Genomic DNA, 14,341 nt, shown 5'->3' on the forward strand with positions numbered 1-14,341 from the left:
TTGCCAACAGCAACGATGGCTGCTAATAAGTCTTTACTTTGCTTGGCTCTACCCTCCTCAGGGGTATTTTCAGTGAGAACTACAATGAATACATTTAATAAAAGTTGGGACTTTTTTACTCATAAGTTGAACCAGGAAGTTACCGCTGTGTGTTCTTGAAACATTCAACCCCTCAAAGTTTCTCTTGCCCTTTACCAAAATGGTCGCTCAGGCTGTCTGGAGGGTTGAAGCCTCCGTCCCTTAACAAAGATGGCGCCGGAGGCACGTTAAGAACAAGTTTGCCCACTTCTCTGCCAGTGACAAACATGGCTCCCGCAGCGTCACTCACATGACACGTCCGGACTACGGCACGGGAGACGGCGGAGGAGGGCCCTTGTAAAGGGTGCGCGTTCCCGTGGCGGTGCACCCGGTAGGTTTCAGTCAGAGTCACTATGGCGGCCTGCGCTGGCAAGGTAAGCTGAGGCGGTGGCGGAGGTGGAGGTGGCGGTGTCGGCCACAGAGGCAGGAGCGCCGTGCGGTCCTGGCTTCTGATCGCCCAGCCTGGCTGAGTCGAGGTCGCCCGAGGTCGTAGCCGGCGGCTGGGGCTGGCGGGGGCTGGTGAAGGGGTTACGGGCTGCGGCGAGCGGGCACCGGGTCCTGACTGCCGTTTGTTTTGGTGTTTCCCCCACTAGGTCGGAAAGTTTCCTGCTTCGTCCGCCACCGCCTGAGCTGGCCGCGCTGGCCGCGAGTGGAGAAGGCTCCGGCGGACCCAGCCCCGGCCTCCAGGCCTCTCCCTGCACCTCCGGGCCAGCCTCCCTCCCCCACCCCGCCGTCCTCCGGGAGCTGCCAGTCCCTGAGATGCGACCCTCGCGTGGACGATCCTGACGGGAGGTGGTCCATGTGCTGAGCGGCAGAGCCCCGAGCTCCGGAACCAACTTCGCGCCGGCCCGGGTTCCCAAGCCCTCCCTGGGGTAGCGCCTCGCTCTGTCCGCACCGGCCTGCAGAGCCAGGTCCCCGCCCTGGTCGCGGGGACACCCGCCAGGTGCCCGGGACTCGCGACTCAGCAGCCGCCCGGGCCGCCTCCAGCCTGGGATCGCGGGCTCGGCTCACGCTGGCCCGGGGACCCCTGCCACTCCCGGGCGGCCTCGGCGCAGCAGGGGCCATGCGCTCCTGTCCGCTGGTCCTCTAGCCCTTCTCGTGGACCCCCGCGCCCCTTCTCATCCCCGAGGACCGGCGGTGGCCGCCCGGAGATCCTCGGCTCCTCTCCCTGGGGCCCCGAAGGACCTTCCTGGCTGCACTCAGCCAGACCCTCTTCATGCTGCAGTGCTGCACCGTTTCCGCTACAGTAGGGGAGAAGCGGCCGGGATATCAAAGAACACCCAAGAATTGGTGTGTGACTCGTCTGCCTGGATACCTCCCGTCCCCAAACTGTCTTCCAGGAGTTTTCTTGGCCGAAGCTGCCCAATGTTTGAGCCTTTTCTTCCTAGGGAAGATGGACTGAAAGCGGCTGGCAGGGGACTTTTTTTGGTCAAGGAGCCTCAGTGTTTTAGAGGAGGTGATGGGGCTTGCGCTGGCTTGTCTTCCTGCCCATTTGAAGAGTTGTTGATGTTCACTGGTTATGCTTAGACAATGCGCAGTTTGTTTTAATTTAAAAATTTTGGGGGGATAGGGGTATAGGCTTGTGAAGAGCGTTCCGAACCTGGAGGAGCTCCTCATTGTCCCTGGTAGAGACACCCCCCAGCCTGTCCTCGATGCCGTCAGCCTTGGCCATCTTCACTTGCCGCCCGAACTCGCACCCGTTTCAGGAGCGTCATGTCTACCTGGACGAGCCCATCAAGATTGGCCGCTCGGTGGCACGCTGTCGACCAGCGCAAAATAATGCCACCTTTGATTGCAAAGTGCTGTCAAGGAACCATGCTCTCGTCTGGTTTGATCACAAGACGAGCAAGGTAATGTCACTACCATGTTTTTACAGTCTTTTCTTTCCCCTTGCCCCTTTGAGAGGTGTAAGGTATGCAGGATCTCAGGGTTTGTTCCCAGAGGACACTTTTCCTTGAGGCCGTGGAATCAGCTTTTTGTGTGTCTGAATTATAGTGGAAATTTAAATCGAAGTGGTTGAATGAAAGACAGAGAAGGTATTGTTATTAAATGTCTCTGTAGGGCGATGGCTTCTTGATAACTTGGTCATTCCCACTGAAATCCCAAACCCTAATTCGTTTAGGAAAAGCAGATAGTGAAACTTGACCTCTCGCTTTCGGTCCTTTTAGAAAGGTGAACCTGCAGTTCAGTGCTTGATTAAGCAAACAGCAGTTCCCAAAGCGATGCCGGAATCTGCGGCCACGATTACACGGGGCTCAAGTGTCTCCGTGGTGAAATGTAGTTAATACGTAGCTGGTAGTTGAATCCCATTCAGGGCCCGCCTGGTAGGATAATTGCTGTGTAAAGTTAATGATTTTGTAAGGTTTGATATGTTTTTGTGAGGTTTGATACTTATTTGCACCTGATGAAATAATTTGTAAAAATTAAAGGCAATTAAACTAGGTTGGATTAATTGCTACATTTTCAGAGTTGTGTTTACAAGTTGGATGAACAGAAACTATTGCTTTTGACAGTTACTTTTTAATTTCTTTGGTAGATAATGTTTAGCTACAAGATGATATGCAAAAATTAGTATTAATAAACTAGCTTATTTTTCTTAAATTATATCCAATAGTATCAATTATATACTACTTATAATAAGAATTCCTGGGCTTCTTTCCTCCTCCATCTCTTCTTTTGTTCTTTTCTTCCTTCCTTTTTTTTTGTTTTGTTTTGTTTTGACAGTGACCAGCTGGCCTAGAACTTGTTCTATAGACTAGGCTGTCCTCAAGCTTAGAAGATTTGCCTGCCTCTGCCTCCCAAGGACTGGGATTAAAAGTCACTCACTATGACTGGCCTTGCTTTTAATTTTTAATCCAGTTTAGCTTGTTTATCTTGGCACTGTACCTTGCTAGTTGCATGTATTTAAAAAAAAATAAGACCCTTTTAGTTTTTTTTTTAAAAATGTATGTATGGAGAATATTTTAAAGAGTTCATTTTTGGGCCTAAACCCGAGGTTTTGGTTGAACTACTGAATTAATTCCAACTTAAAGTAAGTTACATAAGACTGACAGAGCTGTCTCCAGTTTTGTCTTCTGACTTTTTGCCCCCTCTTTCTGAGTGACATGATTAGTCTTTCTCTTTTTTTAAGAGGAGAATTTATCTTCAAGAGTGGTGTTTTGAAATGAAAGAAACTTGAGCCTCCAGAGAAGAAAGTAATACATGTGTAGCTACTGAATTAAGGAATTACAAAATAAACTTTTTTTTTTTTTTTGGAAGAAGGAAAAGATCCCCAAGTGCTGTGTACTTGCATAATGCTTACAACTTTTTCTGTGTGTGGGATGAGAACCGAGAAGTTACTAACTTTTTCTGAGTTACAGGAGATAAAACCAACTCTTTTTTTTTTTATAACCCCTGAAAGCTAAGATTTGGGTGCATTCTTTCATAGATGGCCTGTGATTCTTTGTAAATGAGTACAGGGTTCTTTTTGAATTCCAACATTAGTTGACAACTAGTGTCTTAATATAACCGACTTACATTTTTCCTGTTTATGTCCTTGGGAAACAGGTCTGGCCTAACCTGCAGCAGATCTGCGTACAGTGCCTGCTTTGCAACTGCAGTTCTTGTTTGACAAACAGTGCCTGGCCCAGTGGCACAAGCATGTCATCCTCCTGGGCAGCTTAGTGAGTTTAAGGACGCTAGCTGGGGTATATAGTGAAACCCTGTCTCAGAAAATCAAGGTGGAGAGAGGGGTGGGGAGAATTCTTTGAAGGGTAGCCTTGGTTTATTTTTCCCATCTTCATTTTTCCCCTTTTTGTGTTATTGGCTAAAATGACACCTAGGACTTGAGGGTATATTTTGTGTAATTATTGATCTTTTTTTTAAATTTATTTATTTATTGAAGATTTCTGTCTCTTCCCCGCCACTGCCTCCCATTTCCCTCTCCCTATAATTATTGATCTTTATAACCACCTAATTTAGTTTAAACAAGCTGTTAGGTCTTTCCTTGTGAACAAATTATTTTAGTAATTAATTTTAAAGTATTGCCTTAGACAGACAGGTTTTTATTGAGCATGTATTCTTTGCCGGAAACTGGGAGATAGAAAGAAAGCCAAACCAGTTTGACCACTATTTATTGTGTAGGACTTCTGTGGTTTTATCATGGCAACCCCCCCCCCACCCCATGCCTAATATATGTTCCTTGAAAATTATGGTATGTAAAAATACAAGAATCCAGTCCTAGATATCATTTCAGGAAAGTTTGTTTTTAAGCACCTCCAAGCCTTAGTTTTCTTATCTATGGATAGTATCGCCTACTTAAAGTTTTATTTTTGTCATAGGAAAGAAATGTTTGCCCTTGTGTGCATGAAACACCTGTTGTACCACTGAGCCCTGCCCACTGCTCCTTTACTGTTTTAGGGATTGAGGTCAATATGCAAATCACTTAGTACACCATGCTTTTCTTTGATTAAAGCCTCAGTATTTAGTAGGGAGGGTGTTTGAAGGCAAGAGTGACCCCCAAACAGTGCTTTGTGAACCACTGCTGTGCTGTGGAGTCTAACAAGGTAACAAGAAGTTTCTTTTCATTTTTAGGCAGGGTCTTTTGTATGCTGAACTCACTCCAAACTCAATACATACCCGAAGTGCTGGTAATTCAGGCTTTTGCCACTACATCCAGTTTATAGATGTTAAGGATTGAACCTAGGACATTGTACAAGCTAAGAAATACTCTACCAATTGAGCTGCATCCCAAGTCTAGAAATTGTCTAATACAATTGCAGATATAGAAATAATTTTAAAAGCAGAAGGTAGTGAAGTTGATAACTTTGTCCCAATAGGCCTTTTGCCGTGGAGGTAGGAAACTGGAGTAATATGCCCTTTGGTTGACTTTGTTGGTGACCTGTTCTGCAGTTGCCATTATGGGAGGCCTAGTTAAAGCTGGAAAAAGTAATAAATGCTTGAAGCATGTGCTCTGTAATGTTGAGACATGATCTATGCATAGACATCACTCTATGTAAGACTACTCAAGGCAGTGCTCTTCCTTCAGCCTCCTTAGTGTTAGGCTTACAAGTGTGCGCTACCATGCCTGGTTATTTGAAAGCTTTGGTCATTCAACTCATAGATGTGCAGTTTAGAAAAACTGGCCAAGTGCAGGCAAATGGGAATTTCAAGGTTTGCTTTTGAAGTAAACTTGGAGTTTATCAAGCAAAAGAAAGATACAGATGTGGGTGGGCTTGAGTGTGGGTATTACTAAGGATACATAAGTAATGCTTTTTAATGTTAAATTCAAGAAGAGTGAGTTACAGTTTTCCCGACGTGTGGTGTTTACTAGGCTTAACAATTCATCTTAGGGATGTTAACAGCTGTCTTGCCTGCATTTTTTGTATCTTTTATTCCTTTGTGGACTCTATAAACTCTTCAAATTTTATAGCAGATAATAGATAGTTCTTCAGTTGACTCAAAAAATGTCACTAAGCAAGTAAATGTATTCACATGGTAGTTATACAGAAGGGATTATGAGTGGACATATTTGGATGGCCTTATTTGTTAGTTCTGGGCTTGCCAGGGCTACATAGCAAGACTTGTATATTTAAAAAAAAAAAAAAAAAGGCCACAGAGCGTTTTAGATAGGGATCACCTAACAGTCAAAATCACTATTTAAGAAAAGTGATACAGTATTGTGTACAGAAAGGACCTGGAGCAAAGAAATTATAGCTTAACTTATGTGTCATATCTCGTTCTTCTAAATGCTTTGCATCCGTGATTCTCAACCTATGGGTCATGACCTCTTAGGGATCACATATCAGATATCCCGTATATCAGATGTTTGCATTACAATTCATAATAGTAGCAAAATTACAGTCATGAAGTAGCAATGAAATAATTTTATGGTTGGGATCATCATATCATGAGGAACTGTATTAGAGTCATAGCATTAGAAAGCTTGAGAACCAACCTCCGCTCTACACGTTAAACTAACTTCATCTTCAACTTTGTGCTAGGTGTTTATTTTTCTTTCATGAATATGTTGAAAATGAGGCATTGGGATAATAGGTTAACACCCCTGAATTCATATTGCAAATAAATGGTAGAGCCATGATTTGAGCACAGGTATTTTGATTCTTGTCTTGCTGTCTACAGAAGCCACCCCATAAACTGCCATCCCAAGACTGTGACATCTTAATCATGATGTGATTTTGTTAAGTACAAGCTCCAGGTTGGTAGTAGAAATGAAAACGATTAAACGGCCATGAGCAAACAGACAGAGTGGTGTATTAGGTTAGCTTGTCTAATAGAATTTTTTTGTTAACAACTGAAGATTTAGGGACAGTTTCATAGATAACAGTTCACAGATGAAATGCAAATTCAACTAGACTGAAGGACTTTAAAAAAGGCCATGTGTAGGTAAGAGTGAATCAAGGAAGCGAGGTGGGAGGAATTGCTTAAGTAAAGGCACAGAGGCATGAATGAGATTATGTGTTCCAGGGACAGCACACGGAAGTCAGTGCAAAGGAAGACAGCCAGTTGCTTCTTTCCTTGACATATCTAAACATGACTGCCAAGATCCTGGATTGAACCTTTGAGAGAGTGTCAGATTATGTATTCATTGCTTTTCTTTTTTATTTTGTTTGGATGTTTGTTTTAATGGAATTCTGTGATATTTTTCATTAATAGAAGTAGGAAGTTTTCTGACAAGTGCTAGTTCGTGTGACAAAGTTGTTTATCTGACAAGTTATATTTACGGTACATGAATTTGTATTTCCTTTCATGATGCTTTTTTTGATAGTTAAAAGTCAGTGAAATATTTAAGCTAATTTATCTAGTTTTTAAAACACATCGTAAGGCCTGGCGAGATGATTAAGAGCACTGGTTGCTCTTTTAGAGGGCCAAGGTGTAAACACGTGGTGGTTTACACAACTGTCTTTAATTCCACACCCAGGGGATCCAACACCCTCTTCTGGTTTCTGTAGTCAGTGCACACACATGATACACAGTAACTTGAATAGTTTATATACTTGATCATCCCCTCCCATCTAGTTATTGGCAGATACTCCTGAAATTCATTATTTTCTTTTTTTGACACAGGGTCTCACTAAACATAGTGAGCTTTAGTTCTGGCTGTCATGGAACTCATTATATAGACCAGGCTGGTGTTGAAAGAGATCCACCTACCTCTGCCTAGTGAATGCTGGGAATAAAGGTGTGCTCTACCGTGCTTGGCTTCATATCTGTTCTTTACCTTCTTAGGTTCCTATTCCATTTTCTTAAATGGTATTTACATTTAAGACTCGTTCTCTGGTAAGCAGGGAGTAGAATGTTCATCATTTAAGTAGAGAGATTGTGAGATTGGTTCTTTTTGGGGGATTGGAGGCTTTGGAGACAAGGTCTAGTAATGTAGCTCAGGCTAGCCAGAACTTATCTCACCCAGTCTAGCCTTAGTCTCCCTGGTGCTTAGAGTGCTTTGCGCTGCCCAATTTGACATGAGGTTGGTTCTGTTTTGTCCTTTGGTTTTTGTTTCTGTATTTTGGGTTTTTGAGACAGGGTTTCTCTGTATAGCCCTGACTGTCCTGGAGCTCATACTGTAGAATGGGCTGGCCTTGAACTCACAGAGATCTGTGTGCCTCTGCTTCCTGAGTGCTGGGATTAAAGGAATGTGCCACCAATGTCCGGCAAAGAGATTGGCTGTTAATGGCAATTACTTTATACTTGAATCAAGACAAATGTGGCTGGTTGATGTACAGCCCCGTAGTAGAATGCATACCGAACACTCACGAGACCCTGTGTACCATTCTCAGCATTTCCAAAGGAAAAAAGTGTGGATGGGGAGAGGGAAAGGGTAGCATTTATTCTAAAAACTTTACTCTCTGGGATTCATGTGTTTCTCTGGTGTTAGGGGAAAACAAATACTCCATACTCCTGCTCAAAAAAAATCTCGATCCTTGCTCTGTTAATTTTTAGTATTAAAATTTGTTTTTCATCCCCCCATCTTTATTTTTGTTTCTTTTCCGGTCATCTCAAACTTGGCTTACCAGTAAATATGACATTGCTCACTGCTCCTTTTTAAAACAAATGCCTTTTCTGCCTTTTTATCTTCCAAAATGACCTTTCCCTTTTATGCCTGAGGCTTAGTTCCAGGGAGAAACTTTCCCTGATTCTCTCTGAAGAATGGAAGGCTGCTTTCTCTCTACTCCCATAGAACTTTGACTATAACTTCATTATGGGACACAGACAACAAAATAAGTGTAATGCAAATGCTCTATTGTCCTGCCAGATGTGAGCCCTTGAGAACAAGGGGTAGGCACTGCAGAGATGTTGGAGTGAGTGAAATGTGAACAATGCAGCGGTCTGCAGTTCACAAACCCTTGGAGGGTTGGAGGGCAGAAGGTCATTCACGCTAGTATTCAATTTGAAGTTATGGACTTAATTACCAACATGTACTCCGAGAACTTGTAATATGCAAGATATTTTGCTAAGTATTTTGGGCTTTTATATAAACTTGTGATTGGTGATATTAGTTTTGAACTAATAAGCTTATTTATATCCATTCTTAGAGAATATTATACTATCTTGGAGAAGTATGTTTTAAATATTCAGTTTTTCTGTGTACATGTTTAGGAGCAAGGAAAATTGCTACAGCTGCTTCTTTTAAACCTAGAGTTTTAATGTTTAGAGCTAACTATTTTAGCACAAGTAGTAGTAATAAAGGGAGTTTGAAGTAGAATCTAGATTTTTTTTTTTTTAACCCATGGAATAAAAGCCAAAATGCTAAACATTTTCTTTGAACTATCTTCTATGGACATAATAGTTAACAGTTGAAATAAAATTGTCTTACTGTCTTTTGCATCTTTTTTTAATTTAATTTTTTTTTCAAGACAGGGTCTCACTATATAGCTTTGCCTGTTTCGTTTTTTTTTGTTTTGTTTTGTTTTGAGACAGGGTCTCACTATGAAGTTCTGGCTGCCTTTGTAGACCAGGCTGGCCTCAAACTCAGTAGATCTGCCTGCCTCTGCCTCTGCCTCCAGTGCTGGGACTAAAGGTGTGTGTGCGCACCACCACTCCTAGTATGTCTTTTGCTATTTTAAAAGGTAATTTAAGCTTTTGTTTTGTGGCTTATAACCAAAAGCTTGTCCATTACAGATTCTCAACAACCGAAGGAATTCAGTAACCATTTCTCTGAGTCAGCTAATGTTTTTCTAATCTTATCTCTACTACTTCTAATGTTTTTTTCTTATATTGGAGTTTAGGTACATGTGCAAATGAATGTAACAGTCTTGGGAAAAAATTAAAAATTATTTTTGACAAATTTTTGCATACAAAATAATGGATTTCATAATGACATTTTTCATACGTGTATATCACTGTACTTTGCTCATATCCATCTCCTCTGTTCCCTACCTCCACTGGTCCCCTTCCTCTCCATTTTCACCATGTACATTTTTATACTTTAGAGAGAGGGTGTAGTGACTGCCTGTAATCCCAACACTCCAGAGGCTCAAGACAGGAAGAGTGCAAGTTACGGCAATTCTAGTCAACATGGAGTTGGACAGTGTTAAGTATTAGTTCAGATAAAGAACATAGGGCCTTGGTACAGTCTACAGCGAATTCACTCACTTGGAGACACATACACACACACACACACTTTAGTACATAAAAGTTAAAAAGGAAGCATTGGCACTTGGAAACATGTACGGTTTCAGTGATTAGTATTGATTGTGTTCTTTGACCTAAAATATATACTTTGTGGTAGATTTTAAGTTTAAACCTGAAGAAACTTTGTGCATTAGATTTTCATAATACTTTCATGCTTGTAGTTTTATTTGCATGTGTTACCAACCACTTGTTCTACCTGATCCAGCTGGACAAGACTTTTCAATATAGATGCTCAAGTCTTTCCATATTTTTAGTTATTTAAATAATAGTAATATGTGCTCATAAAAGTTTAAGTAATAGAGAAGCATATGGATTAAAAGAAATTCATCCTTCATATCTGTCATCTTTTATGTTTGAGGTAGTATTAGTTTGGTGTATAATTTTTTATTGCATATATCCACTTAGATGTATAAATTAGCAAACATTTTTCTTAATTTCTTTCTTTCTTAAATAAGTGTGTGTGTGCGTGTGCATGTGTGTGTGTGTGTGTAGGTGTGTGTGTGTGTGTGTGTGTTTATGAAGGCTGGAGAACCTTGGCTGTCATTATCAGGATATCATCCACTTCCCCTGAGACAGGGTCTCTCATTGGCCTGCAGCTCCCCAGTTAGGTTTCACTGGATGGCCTGTGAGCGTCAAGGAACCTCCTGTCTTTACCTCCGCAGTAGTGGATTACAGGTGCATGCTGCTGTGTCCGTTATGTTTTAAGACCATGTCTTGTAATGTCTACATTGGTCTCAAACTTGCAATCTTGTTTTCTCTCCCAAGTGCTATGATTACAGGCTTGAGCCACCATTCCCAGCTTTCAATTGCAGTGTATTTGAATTTTCTTTCTGTTCCTTTAGTGTGAATGTCTTAATCACTATTGGACTTTTGTTTTAATAAGTTAGTGGATGGCGAAGCTGTTTCTAATTTTAAAATATTTGCTACTGACACCAATTCTGATACTATTGAGAAGTTGCTGTGTTTTGTGTAATTTTTAATTGGTCTTAATAATAACCTGGAGTCAGATATCTGGGTAAATGCTGAAAGATCAGAGGAGTAAGGAGCCAACCACTACAGAGACCTTTTTCTTCTAGGAATCCTCAGGTCCAGGTGGACAAGATCCTGTCCCCATGCAGGCTGAATGCTCTGTGCTCCTTCTCCTCACCTTATAGTATTCTCCCCACCCCGCCATATCACTCCTGTCTCCTCTTCCCTAGTGCTGGGCTCAAAGGTGTGAACTCTGTTTCTCTTTTAGAAAGATTCAGTTTTGTGTAGCCCAGCGTGGCCGTGAACTCCCAGAGAGCCGACTGCCTCTGTCCCCCAGTGCTGGGATTAAAGGTGTGCGCCACCACTGCCCGGCCTCTATGGCTGACTAGTGGCTCGCTCCACACTCTGATCCTCAGGCGAGCTTTGTAGTTAGAGCACAAACAAAATCTTAGCACAGCAGTGCTAGACTTTTAATGTGAGAACTGAGAAATGGTAAAGACAGTTTAAAAGCCTAATTTGAATCTGGGAAGTGTATAAAAATTTTGATAACCCAGGGATTTTGTGATGATTGCAGGAATACAGAGCAGGTAAGACACTATTGTTTTTGAGAAGAGCAAAGGTTTAGTTTAAATTACTGTTGAACTTAGTTTGGGACCATTATTTATTCCAGACCAACTAGTATCTCAGTGTCTAATGCTTGCAGGTGTAGTGCAGAGCCCAGTAGAAACTTTTATAAAAAAGAATTAGAATGCCAAACACCAGTAGACGTATCTGTGAATCATTGTTTCCAGGGAGCTGAGAAAGTCATGTATTGCTTCCTCCAGAAATGGGGGCAGAAAATGTGGGAGGAATGAAGAAAGCTTCACAGAGAATGCAGTTTTTAAGTCGCTGTTTAAAGAGCGGGTAGGGCTTTGCAGGCAGGATGAAAAGAGCAGTGGATTCTAGCCTTAGGGAACAGGAAGCATTTAAGACGGAAAGGCCTGAAAGAGAGTAATAAATTGTGGGAGATGTCTTGCAGACTTTACTGATATGGGGATGGGAATGAGAGCTGCTGTCTGTCTTTGGGGCAGGTGAGCACCTAGCCCAGGGTGCACTTGTTGGGGATAGTAGCTGTGGGGCTTTGCAGCTGTGCACCCTGCGGTGTAGCTGTGCTTGAGTTCTCCTCACCTGTTCAGGAGTCTAGGGTGGAGAGTGTTCAGTTCCCAGACTGCTGACCCAAGTAAAGTGAACAAGCAAATGAAAACGAGATGCAGGCTAATCGTAGCGCTCACGTCCTAGGACTGAATGAAAATTCTTCATGTAAAACACTTCATGTAAAAACACTTAGTAGGTCCTCAGCTTGTTTTTTCCCTTTTGGTTTAGTTGGTATGCTTATACAGTAAAATCTTATACTCCGATTTTCTGTAAGTGTGCTTTTTTCTTCTTCTTTTTTTTTTTCTCAGACAGAGTCTCATGTAGTCTAAGCTGGTCTAGCTCATTATGTAGCTAGGATGACTTTGAATTCTTGATCCTCCTGCCTCTACCTCCCAAGTGCTGGGCAGGTTCTACCATGCTCAATTTATAAATATGATTTTCATTGTTGAGAGTTTTTTTTCCTTGAGTATCTATCTGTTGTAGAGTTTGCTAAATTTAGTAAATTCTTCTAAATTTATGAATGTGGTAAAGTAATAAGTCTTTTAATTAGTATCAAGTATATATTATTTCCCTCAGAAAAAGCAAACAAAATTCAAAGATTAGAATCCAGACAACCTACCAGAAAATCAGTTATAATTTTCATTTTTTTATCATGGCTAAGGTATTGAACACCCTAAAAAGTATTATTGACCATTTGTGCTTCTTTTGAGAATTGTCTGTTCGGTTCCTTATTGGCTTGTTGTTTTTACTGGAGGAATTATAAACTTAGGTGTGGCAAAGAGTTGTCGTCTGTCCTGTAGACTGCTGTGTTGATCCGCTCTTTCCTTCATGCCATCTCGTCTGTCAGCAGTTGGGCTGCTTCCCTGGCTACCGCAGCACTTTCCAGGCTCTCTGGGCCTCCACCTCATAGTTCTCTCTCCTCTCTTTCCCCGGCAGCTTTCACACTTCAGGGCTCATGTTTGGGCCTTTGGTCCACTTTTGATTTTTGTATAGGGTGAAAAATACGGATTTACTTTCGGTTTTCTGTGCGTGGACATGCTATTTTTTCATTACCGTTTGTGGACCCGCCTGTCAGTTTTTCCCATGTATGTCTTGGCGTCTATGTGAAAACTTAGGAAACTGTTGCAGTGTGAGTTTATTTCTGTATCTTCACTGGCCTGCATGTCTGTCCCCATGCCAGCGCCATGCTGTCCTTTGTGTTTGCCACTTTTCTGGCTCCGTCTTTATAGTACGATTCAAGTGTAGGTGTTATAATACTCCCAGGATCACTTTTATACTGAGGGTTCTTTCAGCTGTGTGAGGTCTTCCGTATGGATTTTCTATATTTATGTAGATCACTCTTGGAATTTTAAAGGAGATTGTGTTCTGTAGTCACATTTCAGTAATACATCTATTTTCACAATACTGTTAAATTATGAATATAGAGGATGGGCCTTTCCTTTAGCTTGTGTCTTCAGTTTTTTCAGTCTTTTTTGTTGTTGTTGTTGTGGTTTTTTTTTTGGTTTTTTTTTTGGTTTTTTTTTGGTTTTTTGAGACAGGGTTTCTCTGTGGTTTTGGAGACTGTCCTGGAACTAGCTCTTGTAGACCAGGCTGGTCTCGAACTCACAGAGATCCGCCTGCCTCTGCCTCCCAAGTGCTGGGATTAAAGGCATGCACCACCACCACCCGGCTTGTTGTTGTTTTAATTGATTGACTTTTTAATTTTATGTGCATTGGCGTTTATACACATATGTCTGTGTGAGAGTCAGTCCTCTGGAGCCAGAGTTACAGACAATTGTGAGATACCATGTTGATACTGGGAATTGAACCTAGACCCTCTGGAAGAGCAACCAGTGATCTTAACCACTGGGCCATCTCTCTACCCTCTAGTTTCTTCAGTCTTAAAGTGCCCGTTGTAGAAGTCTTTAATATCTTGGTAATATTTATTACTAGGCATTTACTTATGTGTATATTTATTTTGAAGCTATTGTGATTAGGATCTAAAAAAATTCTTTCTTGGCAAATTTATTGCTGGATATAGGAAAGCTGCTGATTTTGGTCTTAATTTTGTATTTTGATATTTAAGTATCAGACTTAACAGTTTTCTGGTGGAGTCTTCAGGGTCTTTTAAGTATTTGCCATCTGTAAATAGGGATAATTTGACTTCTGCCTTTGCTGTGTCTATCCTTTATACCTCTTTCTTAACTTAGACTACAGGGAGACTTGGAATACTCTTGACTAGTTTTAAATTTCAGAGGAAGCGTTTTTGATTTTTGTGGTTTTTTTTTTCATTTAGTATAATGTTGGATATAGGCTATGTATCTATCTCTCTATCTAAATCCCCTTCATTATGGACAAGATACACTCTTTTTGTTTCTAGTATGTTTAGGGATGTTAATTTTGCCAAATGATCATTTGAGTTCTGTCCTCAAGTGTATTTATATGCTGTAATATATTAATTTGCATATACTACGCAAAACTTGCATCAACGGGATTAAACCAATTTGGTTATGATGTATGGCCTTTTTAATGTGTTCTTGGATTTGGTTTG

General features: G+C 41.5%; 1 protein-coding gene across 18 annotated transcripts in view; it reads left to right on the forward strand.

Annotated features, from left to right (window-relative positions):
• The first annotated feature begins 360 nt into the window (after positions 1-360).
• LOC121455309 (sarcolemma associated protein) overlaps positions 361-14,341 on the forward strand; it is a 134,022-nt gene continuing 120,041 nt past the window's right edge. For all 18 annotated transcript variants that reach the window (XM_041662969.1, XM_041662968.1, XM_041662978.1 and 15 more), the window contains exons 1-2: positions 361-452; positions 672-1,928. In XM_041662969.1, the coding sequence (XP_041518903.1) occupies positions 1,731-1,928 (198 nt within the window). In that variant the 5' untranslated portion in view covers positions 361-452; positions 672-1,730. The remainder of the gene's footprint in view (positions 453-671; positions 1,929-14,341) is intronic.

The sequence above is a fragment of the Microtus oregoni genome, unplaced genomic scaffold (assembly GCF_018167655.1).
Source record: "Microtus oregoni isolate MIOR12 unplaced genomic scaffold, Mior012 000013F_ref0000133, whole genome shotgun sequence".
Classification (NCBI taxonomy): domain Eukaryota; kingdom Metazoa; phylum Chordata; class Mammalia; order Rodentia; family Cricetidae; genus Microtus; species Microtus oregoni.